The sequence below is a fragment of the Musca autumnalis genome, unplaced genomic scaffold (genome assembly GCF_047663935.1).
Source record: "Musca autumnalis isolate F117 unplaced genomic scaffold, ASM4766393v1 scaffold_4, whole genome shotgun sequence".
Taxonomy (NCBI): domain Eukaryota; kingdom Metazoa; phylum Arthropoda; class Insecta; order Diptera; family Muscidae; genus Musca; species Musca autumnalis.
The window spans coordinates 241,341,053-241,362,382 of NW_027411977.1; the positions used below are offsets into that span (position 1 = coordinate 241,341,053).

Sequence of the window (21,330 nt, forward strand, 5' to 3'; positions counted from 1 at the left end):
TCTATCAATGTCGTGTGGGATGTCAAATTTTCTACCTGCGAATGTTGTACAAATAGTGTGACCACTATGAAAATTTTCATCTATCAAAATGATTTGGCAACTCATATGTAAATTTTTCATTTAGGGAGCGCTCTATTTGATACGACATTCTTGTATGTAATCATAAATTTATCAGCTGTTTTCTGGCATTCTCAAAAAGAAAAACAAAATCTTTTAAAAAAGAAAATGGAAAGTTATGTATATTTAAATATTTAGAAAAGTAAACAAAGAGTGTTTATAATGTAATTTTCAGATCGATTGGTCGAAAGAAGCAGTCTTGGAAATGATTGCTTTGTGGCAAAAAAATAAATGCCTCTATAACCTCAAAAACCTATTCTACCACAACAAACATGCTAGATATTCATTTTCCTTTAACCAAAATTAAAATTTGCGCAAATTTGCAACTCAACAATAAATGTAAACAATGACAAAAACAGCTGTTTTTATATTTATAGGTTATGTCATACGAAAATAACACTTGTAGGTATGAACGCAGAAATTGAAAGTTGTATGGATGACGTCAATTTTGACAAACATAGAGAATGTCGAATGGGTGAAAGAAATGACAGCTCATATGACATTGATAGATGGTGTAAACAGCCCTTTAGCAAAACGATTGCAAATTTGTTTTAAATATTTGTAATCTACCATTAAGAAAGTCGAAAACAATTTATTTTTCTTTTGTTTTGATGAAGAAGAAGCACGAACGATATGAACTGAGTGAACGAGTATGAGTGTGGGTATACATACATACATATAAAGGTTGGTACTAAAAGGGATTATGGAACTAACTGAACGACCTAGTTCCTTTTGCGGAACGGAACGAAAAAGATCGAACCATAAAAGGAACGAGATTGCCCAACTCTAGTGCCGACTATTGATGCACTTACCCTATGTTGTATGAAAATGACAACATAAATCCACTGGATTAGCTAAATCCAGCATAGTCTAAATCAGGCATAAGCTAATGTCAAGCAAAAGAGCATCCACGAGGTTGTGATATATGTACATATGTATCGCATTGAAACAAACCACAAAAACCTCTAGTTGTACGTTAAAAATGTCAAAAATTGTATTGTTTTTGTATGAGAATTCAAATTACAAAAACTTATTTTGATATTTGGTTCCATCAGCTGCGCTGATGCATCTACCTGGTAATTGCCATGCACAATACAACAATCATTTCTCGCCTTCTCTCTCTACCTCAACTTTGTTGACAAAACTGGAGTCTCTTGTTAAAACGACAACAGAGAATAGTTTGAACGGCACCATTGTTCACTTCAAACCAGCGCGTTATTTAGTTTTAATTGTTTGTTGAAGTTTATAACAAAATATAATAATAAAATAACAATAAATAAGTGCTATTAAACAATATTCACAAGCTCACCGCAAAATCAAGGTAGGTATATTTATTTTTTTTATATTAGTGTAAAAGTTTCTGTCTGACAAAGAAACGAATTATGTGAAATGTCAAAAACACCACTTACTGTGTTTGTGGAAGGTAACGAGAGTCAGCGTCATTTGGTTTGCTCTCACAGTGTTTCACATTGGGTTAAATTGTTTAAAGAAAGTATTTACAAAAAACAGCGGCGGTTGTGTTTGCCATTACGTTTTGAATATAAGCCCTGTTCCTTTACGTTCAAGAATCTTCAAATTTTACAACTTTTTACTCGAAAACCGTTCCTTTACTTCAGACACAATACAATTCATATGGGAGCAGTTTTCAACTTTTACTACTTTTGCCGGTTTTACCATTTTCAGAAGTAAAGGAACAGACCAATAGTTTGTCAAGTAATTGTTTTCACACTGATAACATAAACACACGAATGGTTGTGGTAAAAATTCGGGTTTCTTGCAAAAATCAGTTGGTCGACTTGTTTAACCCATTAATGCATAGCGTCCGTTTAAACTAATGGTGCACAAGAAGAGAATGCTATTTTGGGTTTTTGTATGGGAAAGAGAGTAGTAGTTAACTTTTTCGTAAAGACGCGTGCATGGCTGGTTTAAACGAATGTTTTTATTTCTTATGTTTCCACGTCATTCCACTAAATGCATAAATTCTCGCAGAAAGTAGAATTCTTGCAGAAAAGTTTGGGGTCGCTGGAAATTCATGGAAAAAGGAGAAGCTGTTTCAATGTTTTGTTTTAGAAATCAAAGAAGCACATGTTTATTAGGGCTTTATTTTTTTAAATTTTAACAAAATACCTCACATATTAACAAACGTCGTATCGCCTCTACAAGCGGGGATTTACTGTGCGGCTTATCGTTCGAACTTGGAGGAGGTTACATATCATTGATATGAAGAAGTCTTTCTGGGAAATGGTTTTTTCCGAATAATATATTTTTTTCTCAAAAAATATATGTCCCTAATGTACATCGAAATAGAAATAAATGTATAAAATGTCATATGAAATTTGACACTAACGTTACAACCCAGTTCAGTCAGCTGTGTATTGCTGCTACCTTTTTTTATTCTACCATGCTTGATGGTCGGTATAAAACTGTTTGGGGTGATTGACAACATTTCACAATTTATAATTATGAAGTGATTCCCACCGAATTTCAAGTTTATAGTGAACCAATTAGTAGGCACGTTGGTAAATGTGTATTAAATTTTATAAAAGTTAGTACATTTTGGTTTTGCGCGCGTTATTATTTCGTATCCTCCCCAAGTTAAGAGTTTCTGCCTTTGTTTGATATTTATGGCCTGTTTCTCTAAGACGATTTGAATTCAATTTCGTTCGAATTACTACCAAACTCCTGTTGCTGTAAAAAATTTTTGTTTGATTGAAAAAAGGTAGCAAATATTTTTGAAAAACAAAAAAAAAAAAAAAAGAAGTTTGGTAGCATGGTACAATAATACAGGTAGCATTATCATGCCAGCTGATGGAAACATAATGTGTCAATTGCATTGAATTGATGTCAAATTTTGAAATCTTATGTTGCCAACAATTGCCGATGCGGCTACCTGTATATTTGTACCATGTTTGGTAGTAGTTCGAACGAATTTGTATTCGATTCGTCTTACTGAAATAGGTCCTTCATTTGTATTAATAGAGAGAAAATTAATATTTTTTAAAGCGGGTTTTAAAACGGTTACTAACATTTACATTGACTGTATTAACAATATTAGACGATCTTGCATAGACTGGTGATATAATCACGAACAATATTTTTGTAGTTCCTCGCATTGAGGGGAATGAAAATGACGCACTTTCCGATGTCGTTGAATATGAACATGAAACCACTTCTCTGCTGGATACAGATATAGAAGAATAATATGTACACTCATGGTTTAATAAGAAAGGTTAGCCAAAGCTTTATGCCAATTTAATTTTTTTCATTCGAGTATGCCTAAAACTTCAAAACAATATAAACAAACTGTGTATGTGTGTGTGGTGTTTGAATAATATGCCAAACAATTTTAAAAACAATCGAATTCAATGATTTTTAAAATTGTTTTTAGACCATTTGTATGGAAGAAATTGGTGAGATTTGCATTGAAACAATCAGTTTATCATATTCACAACTCGATTATGTGGAGAAAACTTAACTCTTCTTTCATTTTTCGCGTTTTTTTATAAAATGCTCAAAAAATGGATTGTAAACAAACCCACTTGTTGCTTTTATTTTGAAGTTTTAGGAATTCAAGAAAAACAAGGGTTCTATAGATTTTTTTCATTTAAATCTACCTCTTTACTTATACCATGTGTACACTAATACCTCGATCTGCGTTGCCTCGATTTGCGTCGTTTCGTTTTGCGTTAACAAACAAATTATAGATTTTGTTTCGATTTGCGTTACAGATTCGATTTCAATGTGTTGAAGAGGACATTCATGGCTTCTTAACGTTACATTATAAAGCAATTAGAAAAAAAATGTATTTAACATTTCCTCTGAACATGCATTAAAGTGACAATTACCAGCGTCAAATTACCGCAGAAAATATTTTTAAAATTCACTAAATTACCAGAAGCTAAGCAACCTATAACCAAAGCAATTGAAACGTTTCTGGAATAATAAAGCGGATACTCAAAGTCGAAGAAAAAAAAGTTGGCGTATAGTAGATCCATGTTACCAAATTGAAAAGGGGGATGGAAATCGGCCCCACCCGGTGAGCGCAGTCCACAAAGACCCCAATAAAATTCTTTTAACTATTTGTACCCCTCAGTAATGTTGGCGACATTTCCTGAATATTTCAGCCATGTAAAAACTTCTCTACAAAAGTGGTGTCTTAGACACGCCGTTCGGACTCGGCGATAAACTGTAGGTCCCATATCATTGAGCTGCTCATGGTTTACTAAGAAAGGTTAGCCAAAGCTTTATGTCAATTTAAATTTTTTCATTCGAGTATTCCTAAAACTTCAAAACAATACCCAGTTGTTCGGGGAACTAGGGAGTAACTAGCAATTTTGCTAGCAACCGGTAAACACCCCTAGTTACCACCCAATCTACTCGCAATGCTATAGACTGGTGAATTTAACATGGGGATGTCATAGGAAGGGGTCTATTGTCCCCCCACTGCATTACCAGTAGCCACCCAATTCGATAGTCGTGTGAGAGGCAATCGTCTCTTCATTGCATTACCAGTAACCAGTCAAATCGATAGTCTTGGGAAACCCAATTGTCTCTTCACTGCATTACCAGTAACCAGTCAATTCGGTACTCAGAAATGATAACCAAAACTACTAGTAACTTGAAGTCATTTATTTTATTACATGGAGTGCAAATATTTGACAAAGGATAATATAATCTTGTATACATATAGATCTTGATCCTTGATACTGGAACTAGTGTATGACTACTTGATACAGCGACTTATGTTTATTTGGTCCTCGGAATGTTTTTCTCGTGGGTCCTTCAGATCATTCAAAAGTTCCTGGAATAAAATGTATAGAAGCTTAATGAAATGGCGCGATAATGAATTGTGTCAAGATATGTATCAATACTTACCACATATATATTATAAATATTCTTTTTAAATTAATCATCCTTTCTATGGTTTAGCTCGTAACACGTTCTTTTTTGCATCTTAAATTTTTTCACAACAAACGCATCAATAATTTTCTTATTTATGAATAAACAAAATGACACCACATTTTTTTCTATTTTGTTAAAAAAAGAAATATTGTTGAAAAGAGATTACAAAAGAGAAACATTGTCGATTACACTATCCATCGGTAGTCTGTAAAATAGTCAATATATTACACGCCGCATTACCTGTAACTATTGAATTGACATGATAGGCAGGGATGACCATTTCCAGTGGCAAAAGCAGGCTATAGGCTATTTTGTGTGCCATTTTTGGGTGTAAAGTAACTAGGATCAATAAGTAACTAGTTACATGCCTATGTCAAAGTAGACAATTGCTATTTACTGAACAACTGGGTATACACAAACTGTGTATATGTGTGTGGTGTTTAAATAAAAAGCCAAACAATTTTAAAAACAATCGAATTCAATGATTTTTAAAATTATTTTTGGAACATTTGTATGGAAATAATTCGTCAGGTTATTATTGAAACAAACGTTTTATCATATCCACAACTTGATTATGCGGAGAAACATTGGTCCTTCATTCATTTTTCGCGATTTTTATAAAATGCCCAAAACCCACTTGTTGCTTACTTTTGAAGTTTTAGGAATTCAAGAAAAACAGGGGTTCATTTAAATCTACCTCTTTACTTATACCATGATTGAGCTAATATGAATCGGGGTGCAATCATTGATATGAGAGAAGTCTCCCTTGTCCCTTATGGGATGTTTGTGGAACAATTATATTATTTGTACAGAGGACATTCTCGAGCATATTATTCTAAAATCTAAAGTATATGCTCTTCAGAACAGTAATAAAATATATCACGCGCTAAGTGTTCCCAGTGCATAGCATCGAACGGACGGTCTGTAAAACCTAAGATAATTGTTAAACTAATAATGCAAGGTGTTAAGTAAATACTTTCAAAATGTAATGAAAGTTCCAAAATACGCAATGTTTTCGACAAATGCTTACAAATCATGACATTTAATGAATTTTATTCTTAACAAGGATTAACTGCTAACAAATATTAACAATATTAGGCATAGAATATCCCTACTAATGGGGTTACCATATGGACCAAGGAGGTTCCAGATCATATTACATGTAAGCAATGTCCTAATAGTCATCGACTAATGAAGGTATAGACAAGGATTACTCAATTTTGCGCCGTCAAGCTACTCAAATACGAAAACTCAAAAAAGTTCGAAGATGATTTTTGGAAAAAATAGCACCAATTTCTTGGAGGTTTTTTGCTGAGTTCTTATCAAAAACTAACCCTATGCAGACATTTGTCAGAATAAAATATTTGTTAAGTTGTATTTTTTGGCATTTTATAATGAGTTTCTTGGTCACCACACTCAATTCGAACATTCCGGCATCTATATCTGTAGTTGTCTATGCTATAGGTCTCAAACCTGAAATACCAGAAAACAACGAATATATCAATAAATGAATTATAAATTTCAATCTAAATCTATTATTACATAATTATAGGTAAACATACAATAAAACATCGACTTATTTCCTACACGCTGCATTTTCCCACTGTGCGTTGCTTAGGGTTGCCATGTTATGTCTGTCTGTTTCCCTAAAAGTGTGTAATAACCTAGACAGACGGCAGCGTTAATTTGCATTAAGATGTGCATTTAATTTTAGCCTGACAGACGACAGTTTCTGCATTTTCGAAACACCTGTAATTGGGTTGTCTAACGCATTTTTTGGTTATCGACAAAAATCGTTAAAATTAAAATGCTTATAATTTTGGTAATTAACGATATTATTCGGTAAGTTAGCACCCAATAAAAAGTAGTCGCAAAGTTCTATCTATAGCAACAGTGTTATCAATTTTTATTTGAACTTTTTATTCATAATTTTGCGTTTTAATTTGACCGATTTTTGCCTTTAACCAAAAAATGCCCTAGGGAATCCCACTAATTATTGCTGTTTTGTTGTTGTTTGCACTGTATATTTTTTTGTTTTCCTTGTGTCTCAGAGCATGAATTTACTCTCTCCCATAGACTAATGAAAACATAGACGAAGTAATACTCAATTTTGCGCCGTCAAGCTACTCAAACACGAAAACTCAAAAAAGTTCGAAGACGATTTTTGCGGAAAATGGCAATATTTTCTTGGATATTTTTGTCTAAGGATATTCTTCCCATCAAAAACTAACCCCATGCATCCTTTTGCCAGAACAAAATATTTATTAACTTGTATTTTTTGGCATTTTATTTTGACTCAATTCGAACATACTCGGTGAGAGCATTCCGTCGTATATCTTTTCATTAGTCCATGCTCTCTCCCTCATATGAATATGGGCTCTCTTCTACGGTACTGCCATATTGAAATAACTAAATGCCCTTTAAAATCAGTTTGATTTTGTGCATTAACTCCCTGTTTTTGTAAAAAATGTTATTCTTCTCACACGAACTGTCAAATTTTGTAGATCGATTTACTCGCCTTAGCGCAAATGTAGAGCGCTGATTTTTAAAGGAGGAATTCTTAACTATATATATCTGTGGGCTGAGCTATGGATGCCTAAATTATTACGAATATAGACGAAGGAATAAAAATAAGTTACAAAAACAGAGGGTAAGAATATGTCTGTACGATAACCCAACAATTTTTACAAATTTTTACTGAATGCTGTTCGTTAACAAAATTATGCAGCAAAACAGAGCGAGTTTGGAGAGATTTTCGGAGTGTTTTGTGACTGGCAACTTGCAAATTTTTGCTGGGAAAATTTGTCCCGCAAAAATTTGCAAGTCTGATCAACTGACTTTTAATCACCTGTTCAATGTAAACAATTCGAAATGTTAAAATTTTTGACCAAGAAAATTTCACAATTGCACATTTTTTAGATTCTAAAGCGATAGGATTAAAGCATTAAATATGTAAACTGCAATTTTAAAATTTATGTTTTTGTTCCGTTTGGTTTAAAATATCAAAAGAAACAAAAACAAATTTCATACATTTTCGGAAACAGCTGACTTTCTTGCAAGTTTTTGCAAAATGCTGTTCGATAACTTTCTGCAATTTTTCTTGCTTGAGAGAGTAAAATTCACTGAGAGAGGTTGCTGGAACTGACTGAGTAATTATTGCTGGGAAAGATATCGTACACACCTAATGTGTATAATGCTTTAATTTGAATTAATGCAAATTAACGCTGCCGTCTGTCCAGAGTATAACAATTTGTACAAATTAGCTTCGTTCCAGACCTAAAAAGTTTTTACACGTTTAACACATTCTGCACATCCTTCCCCAAAGTGTGTTCCCATACACCAAAAAAGTTGCAAAATGATCACTGAACAAAAATGGCGCTGAATAGCTTTATCGTTAGAAACATATTACACGACAAGTTTTGGCGAGCAAAATGTGCAACATGTTTGCCGGCTTCTGATTGGCTCACATGCCGACTTTGATATTTGTTCCAGTTTTTGTGACGTTTCTGTCATTTTTTTCCGTTCCCGTACATTTTGGAAAAATTTGTGTAATTTTCGACAGATTGCTCTTTTGACACTTTTATCATTAAAAAAATACTGGAACGAAGCTGCTGTTACAGAAAGTTGTTTGTCCCGTTCCACACTAGAGTGATTTCATTGAAAAAATTGCACGAAATTATGTGTCTCTAGATCGACCTCCATCGTAGAGTAAAATCATAAAATTGCTGTAGTGGGGAATTCGATTTAAGAACACCTAATTTCGTGAATTTTTTTAATGAAATTCACGTTAGTGTGGACCGGGACATAGTTAACACTCTAGCTTCGTTCCAGAACTAAAAAGTTTTTACACATTTTGAACATTTTTCCCCGAAATGCGTTCCCGTACACCAAAAAAGTTGCAAAATGTTCACTTCTCTTTGAACTAAAATTGCGCTGAATAGCTCTCTCTTTAGAAACTTTTTACATAGACTATGCTTTTTACAAGACAAATTTGAGCGAGCAAAAATGTGCAACGTGTTTGCCGGCTTCCGATTCGCTGAGACGCCGACTTTGACATTTGTTCCAGATTTTTTGACGTTTCTGCCATTTTTCCGTTCCCGTACATTTTGGAAAAATGTGTGCGCTGAACTCATTTGTTGACAGTTTTCTCTTTTGAACATTTTACCATTAAAAAAGTACTGGAACGAAGCTACTTTGTTTACAGTTTTTCACTGAGATCATGCAAGTTCTTGCTGCAGAAATTTCTTCTAGCAATCTAGTGAACTAGTTCAGTACCATAGTTCTTTTCCGAATGAGTTATTTCATGAAAAGAAAGAGATAATATTACTCATTCATACAAATGACAAATGACCGGGGTCCACTGAATTATATAGTGAACTAGGTCGTTCAAATGAACTAGATTTAACAACTCCAGTAACCACACATATTGTACTTGGACGATTTTAACCGTGAAAATAATAAAAAATTATCTAAAAAGTACGAAATTAATATAACAAATTAAATGTTGTTAAAAAAATGTAAAATAATGACGAATGTATGTAATTTTTGTTTCTATTTTACAGCCACAAATACTTTGTAGTAAGATTTTGTTTTCGTTAAAAAGTAAAATATTCCAAGTAAAAATGTCGGAATTTTATTTCAAAGCCAATGATTATAAAGAGGAAAGTTCTAACAAAGATCCAAATACACTAACCTACAATACAATAAAACTTGAAAATGTTACAAATATGGTAAATGATATTAAAGAAGACGAACTGGACTTGGATAACATGGAAGAATTTATACCAGAGCATATCGATGAATTCACAACTGATATAATTAAAAAAGAGGACCCGGAGGAATTTTTGATTACCCAGGATGAAGAACAGCAGCAAAATGTGACACAACACCATCTACCTAGAACAATAACTCAACAGATATCCGTACCCAAATTAGAAATAATTGATGTGCTCGAAGATGAGCTGCAGAGTAGTAGTGGTCCTGAAGCCAACGATAGTGAAGATGGATCTATGAATGTTTCCATGGTTTCGAATAAGAAAATTCGAAAATATAAAAAATCAGAAAAATCAGCTATTTTATCTTCTCGTGTAGGTCAAACACCTACTGAACATAAATGTGATATATGTGGAAAATGTTATACGGAATCCAAAAATCTCCTGGCACATATAAGAAACAGCCATCCTTCGTCTATGGAGTATTTCTGCAAAATATGTAATCAAGGATTTTCCACACAATCAAGTCTAGATAGGCATTCTTACCGGATGCATCCAGTAGCTCAAACATGTAGTACTAAACATAAATGTAAAATATGTGGTTGTAGTTATGCAAGATCTAGATATCTGTGGGTACATATGAAAAAGAAACATCCTTTGTCTATAAATGCAAAATATATATGCGGCATATGTCATAGAAGGTTTTGCACCACAGTACGCCTTGCTGCGCATTATAGGAAGATGCATCAAATTCTACAGACTGAACAAACAGTTTATGACTGTACTGATGTATACAAAGATAAACTGAATAGTAATGGTCATGAAGATAATGACAATGAGCAGGACGACTCTATGGAAGTTTCCATGGTTTCAAATGATGAAGTTGGAAAATACGAAAAATCACATAAAACCTGTGAAGATACAAACAATGAAGAATCTGAACATAAATGTGATGTATGTGGAAAATGTTATACGGAATATAGAAATCTCCTGACACATATAAGAAAAAAACATCCGTCGTCTATAGATTTAGGGTATATCTGTGAAATATGTAATCAAAGATTTATCACACAAAGAGGTCTTGATAGGCATACATACCAGATGCATAGAACAGTTACTGAACATAAATGTGATAAATGTGGTATTTGTTTTAAAGATGTTTGGAATCTCCAGACTCACAAAAGAAGACAACATCCTTCGTCTATGGATACAGAGTTTATCTGTGAAATATGTAATCAAAGATTTACCACACCATCAGGTCTAGGTAGGCATTCTTACCGGATGCATCAGGTAGCTCAAACACCCGCTGAACATAAGTGTGAAATATGTGGTAGTTGTTATTTGAAATCTAGAAATCTCCAGACACATATAAGGATGAAACATCGGTGGTCTATAGGTACAGAGTATATCTGTGAAATATGTAATCAAAGATTTACTACACAATCGGGTCTATATAGGCATTCTTACCGGACGCACCAGGTTGATAAAAAACCCGCTGAATATAAGTGTGAACTATGTGGTAGTTGTTATTTGGCATCTAGGAATCTCCAGTCACATATAAGGAAGAAACATCCGTCGTCTATAGGTACAGAGTATATCTGTGAAATATGTAATCAAAGATTTAGCACACGAGTAGGTCTGGATAGGCATACTGTTTGGAAACATCGGTTAGATGAAAAACCTACTGAACGTAAATGTGAAATGTAGTCGCACCTCGATTAACCGAAACCTTCATCCTACGGAAAAGAAAAGTCGCTCAAATGTAATTATTAAATAAAGATACTAATTAATAAAAATTATGAGAGAGTTTTATTTAGTGTAAAAGATGTTTCATTACTATTTCAATTTGATCCACAATAGAATCACGATAATTTGTAATTCAAGGGACCGGGAAAATCTTCATATCGATTTAATGTTGTTGTACAAAATTGTACAAACTTTTACAAAAAGCTGTTCGATATCAAACTTGTTCAGTAAAGCCCTCGGCACATACGGTACGTTGTGCGCCGCGTTACAACAACCACATGAAAACTTCAAGAACAAACTTGGCATCACTTACATTTGTTTCATGTGGTTGTTGTTTTTAACGCGTGACGCAACGCACAACGTACCGTATGTGCCGGGGCCATAAGAGAGAAATGAGAAGTTTTTACTTGCGATGTTATCGAACAGACCTAATAACAAAAAAAATCCGCTAGTTGTACACTTAAAATAGGTCTGTACGATAACCCGAAAATTTGTACAAATTCGTACAAATTTTTACTGAATGCTGTTCTATAACAAAATTATTCAGCGAAAGAGAGCGAATTTGGAGAGATTTTGGAAGAGTTTTTTGACTGAGAACTTTCAAATTTTTGCTGGGAAAATTTGTATCGCAAAAATTTGCAAGTCTGATCCGCTGACTTTTAATCACCTGTTCAATGTAAACAATTCGAAATGTTAAAATTTTTGACCAAGAAAATTTCACAATTGCACATTTTTTTAGACTCTACAGCGTTGTGGATAGTATTAAAGCATAAATAAGTAAAATGCAATTTTAAAATTTATGTTTTTGTTCCGTTTGTTTTAAAATATCAAAAGAAACAAAACCAAATTTCATACATTTTCGGAAACAGCTGACTTTCTTGCAAGTTTTTGCAAACTGCTGTTCGATAACTTTCTGCAATTTTTCTTGCTTGAGAGAGTAAAATTCACTGACTGAGTAATATTTGCTGGGAAAGTTATCGTAAACACCTAATAGCTGTGTTCCTTTACTTACCTGAGGTTACCATTTGTTCCTTAACCCCAAAAAGTGGTAAAGCTGGCAGCAATTTTTAAGAGAGTGAGGGAGGAGAGAGAGCATATATGCCTTTCTCTTCTACCACAGGCTATTAGACAAATTTCTGCAGGTTAAAAATGGCAGAACTGATTTTTCGACTTTTGTTTGACGATTATTTCACAATGAAGAATAAAATGGACGAAAAACAGAAGAAAAAGTCAAACACTGACAAAACTGAATTAAAAACTGTGAAATAAAAGACGAAAATTGATTTTTTTTATGTTTCTTTTTGACATTGCTACCAGATCTACCATTTTTCCGTTCCTTTACTTTTCTGGTAAAAATGTTCATGAGAGAGCAATTTTGACACTTTTCTCATTTACCACTCTTACCATTAAAAAAGTAAAGAAACAAAGCTAATGTCAACATTTGAGAATTCAAATTACAAAAATTTATTTTGATAGTTCGTTGGATCAGCTGGGCAGATGCATCTACCTTGGTAATTGTGCCACGCATAATACAACAATGTTTTCTCTTCACTCACTTTGTTGAAAAAACTTGGTTCTCTTGTTAAAACGACAACAGAGCATAGTTTGAACGCTACCCTTCTTCGCTTCGTACCTACGCGTTATTTAGTTTTAATTCTTTGTTGAAGCTAATAACAAAATATAATAAAATAATAATAAATAAGTTTTCTTAAACATATTCATAAGCTCACCTCAAAATCAAGGTAGGTTTATTTATTTTTTTTATATTAGTCTTCTGCCAGACTATGAAAATTTTCATGAAAATGTTTTGAGCTTATGGGTAAGAAGGGAGAAAGGGAGCTCCATCAACTCCGCTCTCTCCTAAAAGCTAAAATATTTTCATGTGTTATTTTCAGTGTCTGACACAAGAGTATGTGTAAAAGTGTCTGTCTGACAATAAAACGAATTATGTGAAATGTCAAAAACACCACTTACTGTGTTTGTGGAACGTAATGAGAGTGTGTGTCATTTGGTTTGCTCTCACAGTGTTTCACATTGGGGTAAATTGTTTAAAGAAAATATTTAGAAAAAAAGGGAGGTTGCGTTTGCCATTACGTTTTGAATACAGTGTGTCAAGTAATTGTTTTCACACTAGTAAAATGAACACTTTTCATGTATTAATTAGTGAAAAACGACAATGGTTGTGATAAAAATTTTGGTTTTTTTTTCCAAACATCAGTTGGTCGACTTGTTTAATACCAGATAAATAAATAAAAAAATTAACCCACTTATTTCAGCAATAACAACCAAAACTAATAAATTAACATGTAATGCAAGGTGTCAACTAAATGTTTTCAAAATGTAATGAAAGTTCCAAAATACCCAATGTTTTCGGCAATTGCTTACAAATCATGACATTTTATGAATTTTATTCTTGACAAAGATTAACTGATTAAGATTAACAAGTATCAAAAATATTAGACATAGGAATGTCCCTACTAATAGGGTTACCATATGGACCAGATCATAGCATAGACTAATAAAAAGATAGACGAAGGAATGCTCTCACCGAGTATGTTCGAATTGAGTATGCTGAAAGCGCAACTCAAAATAAAATGCCAAAAAACACAAGTTAATAAATATTTTGTTCTGGCAAAAGACTACATGGGGTTAGTTTTTGATGGGAACAATATCCTCAGACAAAAATATTCAAGAAAATATTGCCATTTTCCCCAAAAAACGTCTTCGAACTTTTTTGAGTTTTCGTGTTTGAGTAGGTTTACGGCGCAAAATTGAGTATTCCTTCGTCTATCTTTTTATTAGTCTATGATCATAGACTAATGAAAAGATAGACGACGGAATGCTCTCAGCGAGTATGATCGAATTGAGTATGCTGAAAAAGAAACTCAAAATAAAATGCCAAAAAATACAAGTTAATAAATATTTTGTTCTAGCAAAAGGCTACATATGGTATTGATGGGAACCATACCTCAGTCAAAAATATCCAAGAAAATATTGCCATTCTCCGCAAAAATCGTCTTCGAACTTTTTTGAGTTTTCGTGTTTGAGTAGCTTGACGGCGCAAAATTGAGTATTCCTTCGTCTATGTTTTCATTAGTCTATGTCCAGATAATATTACAAATAAGCAATGTCCTTTAGGTCATAGACTAATGAAGGTATAGACGAAAGATTACACAATTTTTCCCACTGTCCATCTCTCAAATCTGGGGCCTAATTACGACATTCGATTCGATCGAGTATTTGCTCGAGAATGAAAAAAATCAAGCTATAAAAAAACCTATTCGGACCACCAACCAACCGTACATTTATTAAGGCAGATACATAAGCAATTTGTTACAACAATGTCAAAAAGTTTTACGAAATTAAATCATTCCGTACAGTTTTCTAGTACAAATTCATTCCGAAATTATTAATCAACGATTTCAACAAATATTTACTTTTTTTCATTAATAAATTAGTTTTTTAGTTTTTCTTCAAAATAAACACAATTTTTACTATCTACCTTCTCAATGTTCTTTTAAGAACAGAAGATTTTAGGTGTGTTCGTTTACTCAACAATTCGTACAAATTTGTACAAGTTCAGTAACTTCTTGTAATCGGCTAAGGTCTTTTGCATTGTACTGAAGAGTAAACGAACAACATCCAGCAACAATTTGTACAAATTTTGAGTAAACGAACACACTGTTTTTCATTCACGACATAGACTAATGAATTTATAGACGACGGATTACTCAATTTTTTCGCGGTCAAGTCACTCAAACTCGAAAACTCAAAAAAGTTCGAAGACGATTTTTGGGGAAAATGGCAATATTTTCTTGGATATTTTTATCTGAGGATATAGTTCCCATCAAAAACTAACCACATGTAGACTTTTGTCAGAACAAAATATTTATTAACTTGTATTTTTTGCCATTTTATTTTGAGTTGCGTTTTCAGCATACTCAATTCGAACATACTCGGTGAGAGCTTTCCGTCGTCTATAAATTCATTAGTCTATGGTCTATGATCGAATGTCGTAATTAGAACTCAGAATAGTTTGAAGATGATTTTTGGAAGAAATAGCAACAATTTCTTGAATATTTTTATCTGAGGATATAGTTGCCATCAAAAACTGACTCCATGTAGTCTTTTGCCAGAACAAAATATTTATTAACTTGTATTTTTTTGGCATTTTATATTGAGTTTCTTGGTCACCACACTCAATTCGAACATACTCGGTGAGAACATTCCGACGTCTATATCTTTATTTGTCTATGCTATAGGTCTCAAACCAGAAATATCTGAAAACAACAAATATCTCAATAAATGAAGTAAAAATGTCAGTCTAAAGCTATTCTTGCATAATTGTAGATAAACACACAACAAAACATCAACTTTTATTTTCTGCACGCTGCATTTTTTCCCACTGTACATCGCTTAGGGTTACCATATTAGGTCTGTGTGTTTCCCTAAAAGTTTGTAACAATTTGTTACAGAATTTTGTCTGCATGGCACAATTACCAGGTAGTAGCATCGTAAAATGTTGAATATGTTATATCAAAACTTTCTTTATGTTGTTGGGGAAATTACAACAAAAACAATTTTTTATAAAGGGATTTGACTTTTCATATTCGATCAGCTGGTGTGATACCACTACCTGTAGTGGGATTCTGTAACTCATTTTGCTGTTTGCGGCAGCATGTCATACAAACACACCACAACTCACCAAAATTGTTTTTTCAACACGGCATCGAATAGCGAGAGAAGAGAAACAAATTTTCGAAGAAAAGAGAGAAATATTGTTCAGTTGACACAAACTATTTTTGGATTTACAATACTACATGAGGAATCCAACAATATGTTAACAATACATATTTTGCTCTTGGAATATTGTTGGATCAAACATATTTTTTTCTCTGCGTGTGATTGGCTGGTACGTTCCAGCTTTTTTGCGTTCCCGAACTTTTTGAAAAAAAAACTTTCGCGTGAAAACAAATTTTCTCTCTTTTAAAAGTACGGGAACAGAGCTTTTGTTTACAGTTTTTCACTGAGAACTTGTGAAGGCCTGCGTACATAAGCTGCTCTGCCAGATTGCCTTGCTTTCCTGCTTCATTTTTGACATAATAAAAATAAAAGAATAAAGAAGGCCGAGGAAATTTCGAACTGGGTTGCCCTTTTCTTTTTTATTCTTTTATCAGAAGTAAGCAAGGTAAGCAGGCAAGGCAGCTTATGTACGCAGGCCTTGAGTTATTACTTACTTAGCTGGCCCATTACAGAACATTTGTTCCATAGACCGAACTAATACGGCGTTTATATTATAGTTTTTTGCAGGGTTAACCTTCTTTATGAGGATTTGTTTGAAGTATATACAATGGAAATGACATTTGAAACCCAGACCCACTGGGTTAACCTTGTTATATATAAACGGCCTATAAGAAAATATCTCCAATTCTCTCTGATTTTCGCTTCGCTTTTTGGAATACCGCGCCTTTTCATTTCTTCATCCACTGCGTGCACCGCCATGTGGCATGTATTCATATGCCTTTTTAGCGGGTTCATCATCGCTCATTCTCATGATATGGCCTAGCCAACTCAATCGTTGCATCTCGATACGTTTAACTATATTCATGTCTTTGTATAGCTCGTGGTTCATACGACGTCGATATTCACCGTCAACGCAAATCGGCCCGTAGATCTTTCGAAGAATTTTCTTCTTAAACACACCAAGCACTGCCTTATCTGCTTGCCCAAGCGCCCATGCTTCGGAGCCATACATTAGCACGGGTAGTATTAGCGTTTTGTATAGTGTTATTTTTGTTTGACGAGATGTGCCTTTGTTTTTAAATTGCTTACTTAGACCATAGTAGCATCTGTTGGCCAATACAATTCTTCTTCTTATTTCACAACTGATGTTGTTTGTTGTGTTTATGGCAGTGCCGAGGTAGACGAAGTCTTTAACTACATCAAAATGGTAGGTACCAACTTCCACAGTTGGTCCGAGCTCTATGAACGCTTTGCGCGTCGACACCATCAATTTGGTCTTTTCGCCGTTTACCGCCAGACCCACTTTCGCAGATACTGCTTCGACCTTCCTAAAGGTATAAGTTACTTCCTTTACTGATGGTCCCATGATGTCTATGTCATCAGCATAAGCAAGTAACATGTGGATATTAGTGTATATTGTGCCATTTCTTTTGACATTTGCATCTCGTATTACCTTTTCCAGCAAAATGTTGAATAGGTCACACGAAAGGCTGTCTCCTTGTCTGAAACCTGTTTTGGTACAAAATTCTTCGGAGAGGTTCTTTCCAATTTTAACTGAGGACCTAGTATCAGTTAAAGTCATCTTACAAAGCCGGATGAGCTTTGCGGGGATAACAAATTCAGACATTGCATGGAATACCTTTGATCGGAGGGGACTGTCGAATGCTGCTTTATAATCGACAAAAAGGTGAGATGTGTCGATCTGCATCTCTTGGGTCTTCTCCAGGATTTGCCGCAGGGTAAATATCTGGTCAATGGTGGACTTGCCAGGTCTAAAGCCACATTGGTATGGTCCAATTATTTCGTTGACCATTGGCTTTAGTCGTTCGCACAATATCCCTGACTTATGCCCCTATAGTTGGAGCATACAGTCATCAGCTCCTGCTGCTTTATTATTCTTCAGTCGATTGATTGCTGTTTTTACCTCATCTTTGCCGGGCGGTATACATTCTATACCATATTCTGGGATTGGATCTGTGGTATCATCGTCTTCGCTACTATTGGATACCAGCAGATTGGAGAAATGTTCCTTCCATATCCTGAGCACGCTATCTGTATCTGTTACCAGATTACCTTGCTGGTCTCTACAGGAGGATGTGCCTGTACCAAAGCCATTTGTTTGATGTTTAACTCTTTGGTAGAATTTGATATTTCATTCTGGCTCCTGTACATCTCGATCACACTCCCGCTTTTCCATTTATCTCTTTTTCTTGCGGAAAAGACGTTTCTCTTCTCGCCTTTTCTCCCGACATCTCTCTCGTGCGTTACGCGTTGCTACTGATTGTAAAGTAGCTCTATATCCCGCATTTTTTCTCTTCGGTAGCAGCACGACACTACTGGTCATACCATGAATTCCTTTGTGGAGGTCTCTGGAATGCAAGTATGGATTTAGCGGCTGTTTGCATGGAGTGGGCAATATTTTGCCATTGTGTTGTTATGTTATCGGGACAAGGAGTGCTCGCGTTAAGCAATTGGGCTAGTTGAGTGGAATATGCTGTGGCTATCTGTTGTGTTTGCAGCCTATCGATGTCCAACTTCCGTGTTGTGTCTGTTCGTGCTTTATTTACAACGTTTAGACGGGTACGTACCTTTGCTGCAACAAGGTAGTGGTCCGAATCAATGTTTGCGCCTCTGAACGATCGTACATCCAACACGCTCGATGAATGTCTTCCATCTATCACAACATGATCAATTTGATTACTTGTTCTTTGATCTGGAGACAGCCAGGTGCCCTTATGAATATCGAGATGATTAAATCTGATACTGCTAACTACTATGTTTTTTGCAGCTGCAAAGTCTATCAGCCTCATACCATTGTCAGATGTTTCACTGTGGAGACTGAATTTCCCGACTGTTGGGCCAAAGATATTCTCCATTCCAATTTTGGCATTAAAATCGCCTAGAAAGATTTTTATGTCATGGGCAGGGCAACGGTCATATGTTTGTTCTAAGCGCTCGTAAAATATATCTTTGGTATGTTCGTCCTTTTCTTCAGTGGGAGCATGAGCGCAAATAAAGCCGATGTTGCAGAATTTAGCTTTTATTCGAATTGCAGAAAGTCTTTCATTCACTGGGGTGAAGCTTGATACCAGATGTTTTAGCCTCCGACTAACTACGAATCCGCAACCACACTCATGCTTTACGTCAATCCATCGTATTTCCTGTATGGCAGTAATATCGGCCTTGTACTTATCAAGTACGTCTGCCAATGCGAAGACTGCACCTTCTCTATAAAGAGTGCAAACATTCCAGGTGCAGATTCGCAGATCATGGTCCTTAAAACGTTTGCGGGGTTCGTCAACTTTAGAGGGTTTGTTTTTCTTTTCTTTCGTTTTTTCATAGTAGGCTGTTTTTTCTGGGGGAGGGTTCTTATGGGGGAACGCGCGGCACATGTTATCTCACTACCTTTAACGGGTGTTAAAGGCAGTTCCCCAGGTGACACCACGGGGAGGTCAGTGTCCACTTGAGATGAAAGAGGGACCAAGATAAATCCGGGGCTTTGCCATGTTAAAACCGGTCAGGACCGTTCTTTGCTATCATCCATCCCCTACGTCACCCACATGAAAAAAAAAATTCATGAAATTAGGCGTTCTTAAATCGACTCCCCACTACAGCAATTTTATGATTTTACTCTATTAAGTGGGGTTCAGACGATCAGTTTTGACTGACAGCTTTGCTCAAATAATCGGTTGCTTGCCAGTGTGGTCGTTCATTTTTGTCAGTCATCAGGCAACCACAAAATTTTTTGTGGATGTTGGACAGTCAGCTGTTGGTTGTTTGTTTGTTTGACCGTGTGAACGAAACAACGTCAGTCAAGGAATAAATTAGCAGAGTAAATATCAAATAAAAGTTAAAAAAGTCGTGTGTTTTATTAATTTGATTGATTATTATTGCAAATAAGAGATAAAAATAGCAGACAAAAATCTTTTCCTTCATTTTAATATCGGCCAAGCAAAAAATTGCAAACAAAACGACAAACATGGACAACGAAAATTCATTTTTAAAGGAATTTTTATGTTGCTACGAAATGCAAAGATGCCTCTGGGACATAACCAGTCCAGAATATATGATGCGCGACATTAAAACAAAAGCATATGGAGAACTACTAAATGTTATGAAGAAATACAAGAAGGATTGTTCTATTGACGACGTCAAGAAGAAAATAAACGTAATCCGCTCATCGTACAGAAGGGAATTGAAAAAAATAAAGCAATCTGAATCTTGTGGAGCTGGAGTGGACAGCGTTTGGCACAGAATCTCGAATTTCTTTTAAAATATTCACATGTGAATATTGTTTTCTGGAGGCTATCCATTTTTTACCTATTTCCTTTTTCTTGTCACTTTATTTTCTTCCTCTAAAAGCGAAATGATCAAAAATGCACATCTAATCTTTTTGTCATCCATATTTATTAATAAAAGTTGTTATTTATATGATTTTATAGCTATGTGAACACAGTAATTTTTCAACTTGACTGTTTGTTTGTCATCCAACTTGGCCGCTACGAACAGCACAACAAAACTGAAGCAATCGATATTTGACCAAAAGCTGTCAGTCAAAACTGATCGTCTGAACCCCACTTTATGGAAGTCGATCTAGCTGCTTGGTTTACATTTATGAAATCAACTCGATTTCAACAGCTAATTCCATTGCTCAAACGTCAAATGAAATCCAATCGATTTCAGATGAGTTTTCATTTGACGTATACACAAAGGAATTGACAGATGAAATCGAGTGGATTTCGTAAATGTAAACATAGTTTAAGTACAGACCATATATGAACGAGATGAGCACTCGCCTTTACGTTTTCGTACGATTTACCATATAAACGCTCTCTTCGCGTTCATGTTTGGTGCAGACCATGGTGGAATAAGAAGGTGTTACATCAAATCATACCAAACGTCAAATTTGGTCACAATAATGTATTATTGTGAATTGCTTGTTTACATTTTGTATGTGATTTTATTCACAATAACGCATTTTGACAACTGGTATGAAGATCAGCTGTTTTTGCCGCTGTACCTGTATTATTGTGCCATGATACAGGCGCACATATTAGCTCCGTTCCAGTACTTTTTTAATGGGAAAATGTGCAAAAGAGAGAACCGTCAA

At 34.8% G+C, this 21,330-nt stretch overlaps 3 protein-coding genes and 1 long non-coding RNA gene across 17 annotated transcripts in view; 2 read left to right on the plus strand and 2 right to left on the minus strand.

Moving 5' to 3' along the window:
* Positions 1-21,330, minus strand: part of LOC141403733 (zinc finger protein 711-like) — a 170,980-nt gene that overhangs the window by 59,455 nt on the left and 90,195 nt on the right. For 2 of the 12 annotated variants that reach the window (XM_073986605.1, XM_073986611.1), the window contains exons 2-5: positions 11,417-11,467; positions 11,199-11,329; positions 11,010-11,140; positions 10,830-10,951 (exon numbers count right to left, since the gene is read on the minus strand). The exons of 2 other annotated variants lie outside the window; for them this stretch is intronic. In XM_073986605.1, the coding sequence (XP_073842706.1) occupies positions 10,830-10,925 (96 nt within the window). In that variant the 5' untranslated portion in view covers positions 10,926-10,951; positions 11,010-11,140; positions 11,199-11,329; positions 11,417-11,467. Of the gene's footprint in view, positions 1-1,190; positions 1,238-1,426; positions 1,538-6,119; positions 6,493-10,829; positions 10,952-11,009; positions 11,141-11,198; positions 11,330-11,416; positions 11,468-13,207; positions 13,291-21,330 lie in introns of those variants that run through there. 8 more of the 12 variants (XM_073986603.1, XM_073986608.1, XR_012412885.1 and 5 more) reach the window with 7 other exon arrangements.
* Positions 1,266-21,330, plus strand: part of LOC141403754 (uncharacterized) — a 33,136-nt gene continuing 13,071 nt past the window's right edge. The window contains exon 1 of one of the 2 annotated variants that reach the window (XM_073986664.1): positions 1,266-1,438. The gene's annotated coding sequence lies outside the window, so the exon portion shown is untranslated. The remainder of the gene's footprint in view (positions 1,439-21,330) is intronic. The other variant, XM_073986663.1, reaches the window with a different exon arrangement.
* On the minus strand, positions 4,857-5,388 carry LOC141403832 (uncharacterized). The gene is made up of 3 exons (XR_012412906.1): positions 5,260-5,388; positions 4,993-5,144; positions 4,857-4,918 (listed from the first exon to the last, which is right to left on the minus strand). It is a non-coding gene; the product is annotated as an uncharacterized lncRNA (long non-coding RNA).
* Positions 12,800-21,330, plus strand: part of LOC141403802 (uncharacterized) — a 43,975-nt gene continuing 35,444 nt past the window's right edge. The window contains exon 1 of one of the 2 annotated variants that reach the window (XM_073986782.1): positions 12,800-13,219. The gene's annotated coding sequence lies outside the window, so the exon portion shown is untranslated. The remainder of the gene's footprint in view (positions 13,220-21,330) is intronic. The other variant, XM_073986781.1, reaches the window with a different exon arrangement.